Below are 12,135 nucleotides of genomic sequence, written 5' to 3' on the forward strand. Positions count from 1 at the left end.
TTCATCGGTTTCTTTTGTGCACCTTTAGTGTTGACCTTTTCTGGAGGAGGACACATAGAGTTTTGATCAGGGTATGCAATTTCCTGGAGTTTACTTTTTAGGGTGACTTTGCCACAAACATCAAGCTCATCAAATCGCTTGGATATGGTTTCCATCTCTTCCGTTATGGTCGCTTGAGGCTTAGATAACCCTTGGTCTGAAAAACTAAGTCTCCTCCAAAACATATGGATTGAATCAAGTGGGATGCTACCTAGAACATATTTAGATAGCTCACATGCACAAGGAAGACCCTGCGTAATTCTCATCACATACCCACAACGAGAAGGATTCTTCCCAGCATAATGTACATGCTCGTATTCAGCAGTAATCTGATTTAAAGCATACCTTTAAACCATGCCAAGAAGCCTCTTGTATAAGATAACTTTAAAAACATGTCCAACCACATGTGTACTTGTTTCAAAGGATGCTTTAATTTTAGTGTGTTGTGTGACACCCTCTACCCCTCACATATATACTAATAAGGAATAAAAAAAAATTCTAATATTAATTAAAAGTATTTTTAAAACATTTTTTTTAAACAAGTCTTTCAAAGGGGAAAAAGGCTCACATTCATTTTCTTCTACATCATATTCAAACTTGTCCAAATAAATAATAAAGTATTCTCGACTCAACAAGGTCGTCAAAGCTTCATACAATTAATATAGAACCTATATCCTAATGTCACATCCTATCAGAGCGTTGTGTTCCCGTGTCCTCTAGCATGAGGTTCTTCATAGTCATCCACCTATTCATCTGCTCCCCCGAACACAAGTTCAAGATCATCACAGGATCCAAACACAACAACACACAGAGAGTGAGTTATCACATTCCTAGCTAATAGAGAAACAAGACAATTAAATATACATATTATATAAATGAGATACCACTTGCTTAAACATAGCTCACGTAACTTCATCATTTCGTCATTCAAAATTCACTTTTCAATTATCAATCACATTACACAAGAATCGCACACTTCGATCAAGATATAATAACACATCAATTAGCAAGCATATGCAATAGTTATGCTAAGACTCAATCCTATATGCAATGTGGTACCATGTCAGTGAAAAACCACCCTAGGACGCTTAGGAGTACATAACAAGACACACCACACAATGGGTTTGTCAGGTCACTCTCACTAAGTAAGATCATAGGGAGACCAATCAGGGTCACGATGTTTTGCGAGAATGCTCCAACCTTATGGGATCAGCATAGGCTTAAAGGAGCACTCAAACCTGGTGACCCCCAAGGCCTACACTCCGAAGAGTCCGTCAGGGCCTCTCCCTCCTGATTCAGGTCCAACCCCTAAAATAATTTTTTTTACATGCAGACACTGCTCATGAATTATACAATACCCACGACCTTACACTCGTGTTTTAAACACGTTCAACACAATTGCGCTACGATTTAACACTAGTTCCTAAATAGGAAACCTACATTTTCTCTTTAACACTGTGTATCAACGCTTTTCTCAAGATAACGCTGGTCGGGTTATTGTACAATTCATAGCTTACAACACAAGTAATTTCACATCAAGTGTTAACTACACACTTATCCACAAGTAGAACTCATTCACAATTTTCATAGTATCACAATTCACCATCACATGTTTACACGTATCTCACAAATTAACACATGTTGAACTTTACACTTATACTCAATCTCAATAACAATATTATAATCTCAAAGCAACATGTTCTTCTACAATTCATCACATACTCACAATTTGAATCATCATTTCATATCCTCAATATAACAATTTATATAAAAGACTATCACAACATTAGGACTAAAACCCTTAAATAATATTACACAATTATATCAAAATCATAGGTCGAAATATACAAATATCAAGAGCACAATTTATCAAGCAATTTTCATTAGGACATCAATATTTTATTTATAATCATAAAGGAAAAATTGCAATTTAATAAACATCTCAAAATAAAACCCCAATTTAATCCTCTAAGGATCCCTACACATGTTCTCACTAAGCCCCAACTGTGAATAACTCATCCCTTACCTCTGAGCGGACTCACGTGTCTTCAGCCAGCGATAGCAACATCTCTAGCGGTTCCCTGAAATTCTTTCAATTATTCCTCCGACTGCTCCGATAGCTCCGATAGAATTCCCAAACGTCAGAGAGACGGAGAAGAGATTGAAACCTCCACTTGTACTGTCTTCATGCGATTCCTTTTTCTCCCTCCACGAATATTGTCTCGCAAATCCCAACGGTGGAAGTGTGCGGAATTGAATTTTGAACAACATATCCAAATTTCATGAAAATCCAACGGCTAACGAAACTGGGATCGTAGTTTTACCGAGACAGTTTTGGGTTTCTGGGGGAAATTAAAATGCTACAATGCGAAGGGTTTTCCTCTAAACTCAGATATGATTTTGAAATTCCCAACGGTGATAATGTTCGGAATTGGGTTGCGAACATGATACTCAAATTTCACGACGATCCAATGCTGAACAAGTTCAAGATCGTCGTTTTTCTGAGAGGTTTGGTGGGCTGCGGGAAAAAGAAAGGGTTTTGAGAAGAGAAGGGAAAAACGAAAATGAGGCCAAAAAGGAGACAGCTGACTTAACATAATTTATACCTAGGGTACTCAACCTATTATTTGCTCTATATTTATTTATTTATTTATTTTTACTAAAAAGCTTTTTTTAAATTTATTTACGAAAAACTGGGATGTTACATGTTACAGCATGATCATGTTGTTCATGGCATCCCAAACACTACATAGGTCTCTAAGGGTATTCTGTAATATTCTTTTTAAAGCCCAATGAGCAGATTCAACCCTATATTTCAAATATACAAAAAACATTAAACAAATAAAATTATTAAAAACCATCAATTCATCAACCCTAACACAAAAACATTAACATTTTCATACCTGTTTGTTGTTGACTTGTTGTGTTTCCTAAGTGCATCATCTTATTCATCTACGTTGTAACAAATTTTTCCTTATGGGGAATTATCGATGTTTCGTTAACATAGTCAACAATCATGGGCCATGGGAAACAAACAATTTCAAACTTCTTAAAACAATCATCGAACTGATGCTCAGAACGACAATCAACCAAACTAGGCATCCATGGCATACTCCCATGCCTTTTTTGACCAATTAAGGATTTACATTTTGCCTTGACATTCTTGTCGATGTGAAACCTGCACAACAAGTTAGTACACTCAGGGAACATAGTTTTCACTGCATTCATCAATGCTAGGTCTCTTTCGGTCACAATTACTCTAGGGAGGGCATCACGTCTTAGAAAAAGACCTCGAAAATGTTCTAGAGCCCATACCACATTATTAACACGTTCACCCTCCAAATATGCAAAACCAACAGAGAATGTTATCCCGTTGTTGTGGTGGTTGGTTCATCGTTGGAGGTACACCAGGTACGCGGGTTGGTGTTGCTGGTTTCCCTAAGTGAGTTGATCTGTATGTTGAATTTAAAGATACAGATAACATGATCCATATAAAAATCAATTTGATTCGTATGGTTTATACGGATCAAGTTGATCCATATAAACCTTACGGATCAACTTGATCCATATGGTTTATAAGGATCAACCATATAAACCTTACAGATCAAGTTGTTCCATATGGTTTATACGGATCAACTTGATCCGTATGGTATACAGATTTTGAAATTTGTAAAAATTGTTTAAAGTTTTAATTTTTTTTATTATAAATATGTTTGTATGTAATTTTGTAAATAAAAATTATTTATTTATATGTGTATTTGAAATAATTCGTATGTAGATTGATATAGGATTTTTGGTTTTTAATATATATGGTTATGAATTGTAGTGTTTATAAAATGGTATGCAGTAAAAGATTACGTTGAGTTTTGTATGATATTATATGTATAGTGCGATTACGTGTTGTATGTTTGTCATGTGGAGTTATTGTGACTGACAGAGACCTAGCATTGATGAATGCAGTGAAAACTGTATTCCCTGAGTGTACAAACTTGTTGTGCAGGTTTCATATCGACAAAAATGTCAAGGCAAAATGTAAATCCCAAATTGGTCAAAAAAATGCTTGGGAGTATGTGATGGATGCCTGGGAAAGTTTGGTTGATTGTCCTTCGGAACATCAGTTCGATGATTTTCTTAAGAAGTTTGAAATTTCTCGTTCACCCTGGCCAATGTTTGTTGACTATGTTAACGAAACATGGATAATTCCCCACAAGGAAAAATTTGTTATAGCCTGGACGAATAAGGTGATGCACTTAGGAAACATAACAACAAACAACTATGAAAATGTTCAATTTTTTCTATTAGGGTTGATGAATTGATGGATTTTAATTATTGTATTTGTTTATTGTTTTTTGTGCATTTCAAATATAGGGTTGAATCTTCTCATTGGGCTTTAAAAAGAGTATTACAGAATAGCCTTCGAGACCTATGTAGTGCTTGGGATGCCATGAACAACATGATCACGCTGCAACACACTAAAATTAAAGCATCCTTTGAAACAAGTACACATGTGGTTGGACATGTTTTTAAAGTTACCTTATACAAGAGGCTTCTTGGCATGGTTTCAAGGTATGCTTTAAATCAGATTGCTACTGAGTATGAGCGTGTACATTATGCTGGCAAGAATCCTTCTCGTTGGGGGTGTGCGTGAGAATTACGCACGGTCTTCCTTGTGCATGTGAGCTATCTAAATATGTTCTTGGTAGCATCCCACTAGATTCAATCCATATGTTTTAAAGGAGACTAAGTTTTTCAGACCAAGGGTTTATCTGAGCCCCAAGTGACCATAAAGGAAGAGATGGAAATCATATCTAAGCGATTTGAGGAACTTAATGTTTGTGGTAAAGTAACTCTAAAGAGTAAACTTTGGGAAATTGCATACCCTGATCAAAACTCTATGTGTCCAATAAAAATGTTCTTGCAATGTTTCTAGAGTCTTTTGGACCCCAAAATGCCCCATTAAACCTCCTTCATGTGCTTCACAAACAAGCAAGTTTCTTGTAGAACATTTAGGCACACACAATTTGTTTTCTTTGAAAAGAAAGCCTTCATGTCTAAAGAAACCATTTTCTGAAAAATTTTCTCAATTTTTAAAAATTTCTCCAAAAGTTTCATCATTTTCATACATGCTTTTCAAACATTCAAGACCAATCAATTTTGTTTCAAGCATAGAAAGTAATGCATGACGCCGAGAAAGAGCATCGGCTACAATATTACCTTTTCCCTTTTTATGTTTGATAACATAAGGGAATTGCTCTAGGAATTCCACCCACTTCGCATGCCTTTTGTTAAGCTTGCCTTGCCCCTTGATATATTTGAGGGACTCATGGTCACTATGAATGACAAATTCCTTGGGATAAAGGTAGTGTTGCCATATTTTCAAAGCTCGTACTAAGGCATACAACTCCTTATCATAAGTTGAATAGTTAAGGGTAGGACCACTTAACTTTTCACTAAAATAAGCAATTGGATGACCTTCTTGCATCAACACAACCCCAATCCCAACATTTGAAGCATCACACTCAATTTCAAAAGATTTTTGAAAGTTTGGCAACGCAAGTATGGGGGCATTAGTTAGATTTTCCTTAAGAACATTGAAAGCTTCTTCTTGTTTCTCTCCCCATTTGAAACCAACATTTTTCTTGAGCACTTCATTGAGAGGTGCTGCCAATGTGCTAAAATCCTTCACAAATCGTCTATAAAAATTTGTTAAGCCATGAAAACTCCTTACCTCGGTCACGGACTTAGGTGTAGGCCATTCTTGAATAGCCCTAACCTTCTCCTCATCAACTTGCACTCCTTTTGAACTTACAACAAATCTAAGAAACACAACATGGTTAGTACAAAAGATGCATTTTTCAAGATTGGCATACAATTGTTCTTCTTTAAGCACACACAAGACAGATTTTAAATGATCAATATGCAAATCAAGTGATGTGCTATAGATAAGAATATCATCAAAGTACACCACAACGAACTTTCCTATGAACTCTCTCAAGATATGGTTCATTAATCTCATGAAAGTGCTAGGAGCGTTAGTTAGGCCAAAAGGCATAACCAACCATTCATACAAACCATATTTTGTTTTAAAAGCAGTTTTTCATTCATCCCCTTCTCTAATCCTAATTTGATTGTATCCACTTTTTAAATCGATTTTAGAGAAGTAACATGCACCATGCAATTCATCAAGCAAATCATCAAGCCTAGGTATAGGATGCCTATATTTAATGGTGATGTTATTAAGGGCTCTACAATCGTAACACATGCGCCATGTCCCATCCTTTTTAGGGACCAAAATCACCGGGACAACACAAGTACTCATACTATCTCTTACCCAACCTTTGCTAATGAGTTCATCCACTTGTCTTTGAATCTCTTTGGTTTCTTGTGGATTACTTCTATAGGCTGGCCTATTGGGCAAAGAAGCTCCCGGAATGAGATCAATTTGATGCTCAATTCCCTTCAAAGGTGGTAGTCCACTTGGCACATTTGATGGAAACATGTCTTGAAAATCCTGCAAAAGAGTTTTAACACTAGAAGGCACTTCAAAATCATCAAAAGTGTTAGTGGTCAAAATCTGATTTTTGCAAAACAAGATGTATAGTGACTGTTTAGCACGAAACAACCTCTTGACCTCACTTTTTGTCGCTAAATAGCTCTCCCTCACTTCAAGTGTTTCACTCTTCTTTTGTTCACTCTTTTTCCTCTCAAGTGTTTCCCTCTTTTTCTCACTCTCAAGTGTTTGCTCACTTTTTCTTTTTCTCTTTTCTCTTGAAGAAGTTTTTCTCTCATTTTCTTTTGATCCTCACACACTTCTTGTGGACTCAATGGTTTGAGCACAATCTTTTTGTCTTGGTGCATGAAAGAGATCTTGTTGGTGTAACCGTCATGATTGGCTCTTTTATCAAATTGTCATGGTCTCCCCAAAAGTAAGTGACTGGCCTCCATAGGAACATCATCACAAAGTACCTTATCATTGTATTTCCCAATGGAAACGTCCACTTCAACTTGCTGCCTCACTTGCACCTCTCCATCCTTACTAAGCCATTGAAGTTTGTATGGCCTAGGATGTGGTTTAGTAGCTAAATGTAGCTTTGACACTAATCTAGCACTAGCCACATTGGTGCAACTACCTCTATCAATGATCACCATGCACACCTTGCCATTGATTAAACATCTAGTGTGAAAGATGTTTTCTCTTTGGCTCTCCTCCTCATGCTTCAATTGACCACCAAGTAACCGTCTAATCATCAACAAATCTCCCTCCGGAGTCTCCTCTTCGTACTCACTCTCCTCTTCCTCTTCAACATCGGATTCACTTATATATTCTCAATCTCTAAGAACCATGGACCTTTTGTTAGGGTACTCATATGCATAGTGTCCTAGGCCTTGGCACTTGAAACACTTCACATCTCTACTCCTTTTAGAGGGTTCCTCTTGGGACTTTGAGCGAGTTTTTGATGGGGTAGGTGTGGAACTACTAGAAGTACTAGCCCCATCTTTCTTACCTTTTTCTTTCCAACTAGAAGAACCAAAGTTGGTAAAACTCATTTTAGCCACTCCTTTCCTTTTTAATTGTTGCTCTACTTGGATTGCTTTGTGAAGCAAATCATCCATTTCAACAAACTCCTGCAGCTCAACAATATCACGAATATCATTAGTCAAACCATTAAGAAATCGAGCCATAGTTACCTCCTCATCTTCTTCTATCTTTGCTTGAATCATGAGCACATCCATCTCCTTGAAATACTCCTCAACCCCCTTGTTGCCTTGGGTTAGTTTTTGGAGCTTGAATTTCAAATCCCTTGAGTAACTAGCCGGCACATACCGCTTCCTCATGATCCTTTTCATCTCCGCCCATGTATCAACCCTTGGCTCTTCATTTCTTGATCTCTCCTTTTGTAGCTTGTTCCACCACACAAGAGCATAGTCGGAAAACTCCGTGGCGGCATGCTTCACCTTTTCGTCCTCTTAATAGTTGTTGCATGAGAAAACATGCTCTATTTTCATCTCCCACTCCAAGTAGGCCTCCGGATCATTCTTTCCTTTAAAGGGAGGAATGTTGAGTTTAATACCATCAATTCGGTTTTGTCTAGGAACACCATCATTCCCTCTTCTTCTCCTTTCTTCTTCATTATGATCTCTATTCTCCATTTGATCCAATCTCTCATAGAGTGCATCATCTTGTTGTTTCATTAACCTCTCCAAATGTTGCATCAAAGCTTGCATTTGGAATTGCGAAAGCCCCACTCCATCATTAGGATTAGTACCTGACATCTCAAACAAACAAATCAAACGTAACAAGACAATTATAGTTGTTGTTTGAATACCTCACCCACTCAAGTGTATCACACAATTATGGCTTTTCTCTAATGAAAACACTCTTGCCTTTTACCACTCTAATTCCCCTTGAGTTCTTAGGCAATTCAAGAGATTATGGCCACAGCAAAGAACAATTCACCAATATGTGTAAGGTAAGGCTAGAGAGACAAGGAAAAGGTTAACCAAGAAAAAGGCTAACAATGTTTTTAGGCACAATTGAAGGAAATAAAATTTAGAATTTAGGAATTCAAGTAACAATCCTTCATACAACCAATATATTACCTTAAAGAGATTTTTTTTTTTAAAAAAAAAGTTCTTCAAGCATGAACCATTCAGCCCAATTTTGTTTTTTTTTTTGCTTATACGAATTTATGTTTTTTTTTTATGTAACAAAGAGATCAAAAGGCTTAACTTTTGCAATGGTTCAGCCTAAAAGAAAAAAAAGAACATGAACAAGAAGGTAATATAAATGGCAAAGAAAAAATAAAGAAGGATGTTACCCAATATTTCCAACAAAGGAAGTGTTGATCCTAGAACCAGAGCTCTGATTACCAAATGATATGAACCCTCATGGCATAAGGGCTGACTTAGGATCGTCTAGGATTAAACCTTGATGGAAAATGCGGAAATTGATTAAGGAAGGGATGGAAAATAAGGTGGTTAATTTTGTGGGTCTTAATAAGGTGATTCTTGGCATAAAATGGATGAATGGGATGGTAAAACGTAGGTTAAGTGGTGGCTGGACAGAAATATAGAAATGGCAATAACTCAAGCTACGGGACTCCAAATGAGGTGATTCCAAAACAAGGTGAAAGGTCTCGTTTTGAAATTCAATTTAGGCTCAAGAATCACTTAATTTGAGTGCGTAAAATGGGAGTTATGGCCACGAGATAATTCTGGGCAGAAGTGGATTTTCTAGAATTATGATTTGAAAGAACAAGGTTGAAGATGAAAGGAAGGAAAGAATCACTCTTTCCGGCGAGGGCAACACACAAAGGTTGTGAAAGTCCTTTGATACAGTCAGGGTGTTCTTGAATCACTCAAGAATTTAGGAGAATCACTCTCCCTAAGATAAAAGAGATAAACTCTAATTTTCTGAATAAAACTCAACTTGTGTTTATTGATAAAATGGTTCAGCTTATATGGAAGCTTTACATTAGATTTTAGTAATGGCCCACTAACCTAGAATTAAAAGAACTTAATGCCATTAACCTAGGAAATTAAAGAACTTAATGGCTGAGTGTAACTGAAATTGTGGCAACCAAAAGTCACCCCCAACAGCCATCAAGTCAGCCCCCATTTGGTCTCCCAAAAGGCTGATGCCTAGGTTGCCAATTGGGCCCTTATTACAACTTCAACTAAACCTAACTAAAGCCCTTTTAGTTGATTAACCCAAAACATATTTTTGGTCAGCCAACTTTACAAGGATTGGGCCATTATTTAGACAAACTAAACACTCTAAAATTGAGACAAAGTGGTGCCATTTAGTCCTCCTCCATTTGGGTCATGATACAACTCACAACCTTGGACTTCTCTCCTTGAAACTTGGGCTTGTATTCAAATAGTATGGACAACACTTGTTGAAGAGTTTCATTGGTTTTCCTTGCTCTAGCCCTTGTCATAGGTCCTCCAAGTCCTTCAAGTGGATCCTTGCCCTTGCTCTTGGTCATGTCCTCATCAGAATGCGTGAACAGTACTGGGTGTACAAGTTTTAAATTTTAAGTGAAAAGCATTTTCGCCCATTCACTTAAAATGTTGGATGCACCAACAATAATGCTGGATGCACCTAGCATCACCCTTGGAACATAGGGAGAAAACGTTGGTGCGCTGATTAATAATTATTATGCACAAGTCACCAAATTAAGTTGGATGACTATTGAGTTGTATAGGAATTTTCATGTGGTTGAAATGGGTTGAATGGTCCGCTAATTTTGGAGTTTAAAACAATCTATAGTGACAATTATATGTCACTTTTTAAAAAATTTATTCTTTAATATTATAAGTATTTTTAAAATAATAATAAATATAATAACAGTTAAAACAATCCCTATTCATAAAAACCGTCGGAATTTACGATGCTAACAATGTCAATCTAATTTGACGAAAATGACTTATTGAGACAATTTTAAAAATTAATGGACTTGATTGAAGTTTTTTAAAATATCATGATCCAATTACTTCGTACCCCATTGCCCAGAGGCTCTTCGCTATGCGAAGGTATGGGAGAGGGATATTGTACGCAGCCTTACCCTTGCATATGCAAAGAGGCTGTTTCCGGATTTGAGCCCATGACCAACAAGTCACCAAGGCACAACTTTACCGCTGCACCAGGGCTCGCCCTCAAAATATCATGATCCAATTGAACTCTTAAATATAATTAGAGGACCAAATTGAGTATTAAGCCTATATAGTTTTATGGTATTTATTTGAATGTAGCTATAACTTATTTAAATAACATTACAATAATCTATTTTAATGTTTTACTGAAACATTTTATTTTTGTACATAATTTTAGTAATAGAATATATTAAAACGTACAATTAATTGTACTCTTTAGTTGTTTTTTACATGGTTAGTTGTTATATTTTAGTTTGAGGAACTACCGATTTATAGATATTAAGAACCTAGAAACTATCAATTTATAGTCATTAATAGGCAGTTCTACTACCAGAAATCAAGTACACTTCCAACCTTAAATTCAAAACAGTAAAGTTTGATCTCCAGCCGTAGATTCAAAACCTTAAGGAGGAGCAGTGGACAGATTTTATGGAGACCGTGGGAATGAGTAAGTATACTAAAAAGAGATTAAAAAATTCAAAATGAAAATGCTGCATTAAAAAAATATAAGCCAACATATGTAACAAACTTGAAAAATGACCACACATTACCAAGTAAAGGATATAATTGGAAAAACAAAATACCAGTCATATGAATAGTGAAAAAGGTCATTCTAAATTATAGAAGTTATAGATAGTTAAATAATTTATCCCTTGTTAATCACTTCTGTCAATAAATCCCTCTGAAAAATTTAAAAATGACATTAGTAGAAAAAGAAAAAAAAAAATTTCTAAACCCAGTGAAGTTAAACACTAATTACATAGTTTTAACACAATTACTCGCATCGCGCAAAGATAGAAGAATGGGAATAAAATATCAGGATTTCATTATACATTGACTAGATGTAGAAACAGTCAAGGTTGCAAAGATGCAAACTCGTGCAGTTTAGTTGCACTTTTACATTATGAAGGCAGTCTCAAGACATCCTGGTTTTCTTGTCAGTTAAGCTCATAGTGATGCTTAACCTCAAAATAAATCCACCATCTCCATCCTATATACATTGATCAGTAAATCATAAGGTTTAAGCTTTTAGGTTCAAGGATCGTTCAATTTCTTCTAGAGAGCGTCCCTTAGTTTCTACTATGAAGTAATAGGCAAATGTTGCGGCTAACAGGGAAATTGCACCAAAGCTGGCATATACAGGTGCAACTCCAAATTTATCCACCAATTCAAGAAAGAATAATCCCACCACAAAATTACAAACCTGGATACAAGGGACAAATTAAAATCAGTAGCCAGAAAAATTTCATCACAAGTACCAACTAAAAAGAGCTTTCAATAGAGGAAACAGCACATGAGAAGTTTCAATACCTACCCAATGAGTAGAAAAACTGAACCCCATAATCTTTCCTCGTGTTCTGGTGCTGCTAAGCTCTGGTATAATGATACCAGTTACAGGGCCAGCTCCAATTGCAAAAGAGAATATATACCTGTGAAATT

At 36.2% G+C, this 12,135-nt stretch overlaps 1 protein-coding gene across 1 annotated transcript in view; it reads right to left on the reverse strand.

Moving 5' to 3' along the window:
- Positions 1-11,498: 11,498 nt before the first annotated feature.
- The window catches only part of LOC100776209 (probable plastidic glucose transporter 1), a 33,398-nt gene continuing 32,761 nt past the window's right edge, over positions 11,499-12,135 (reverse strand). The window contains exons 10-11 of the mRNA XM_003542271.5: positions 12,011-12,125; positions 11,499-11,899 (exon numbers count right to left, since the gene is read on the reverse strand). Of these exons, the coding sequence (XP_003542319.1) occupies positions 11,717-11,899; positions 12,011-12,125 (298 nt within the window). The 3' untranslated portion in view covers positions 11,499-11,716. The remainder of the gene's footprint in view (positions 11,900-12,010; positions 12,126-12,135) is intronic.

This window comes from Glycine max, chromosome 13 (genome assembly GCF_000004515.6).
Source record: "Glycine max cultivar Williams 82 chromosome 13, Glycine_max_v4.0, whole genome shotgun sequence".
Lineage (NCBI taxonomy): Eukaryota > Viridiplantae > Streptophyta > Magnoliopsida > Fabales > Fabaceae > Glycine > Glycine max.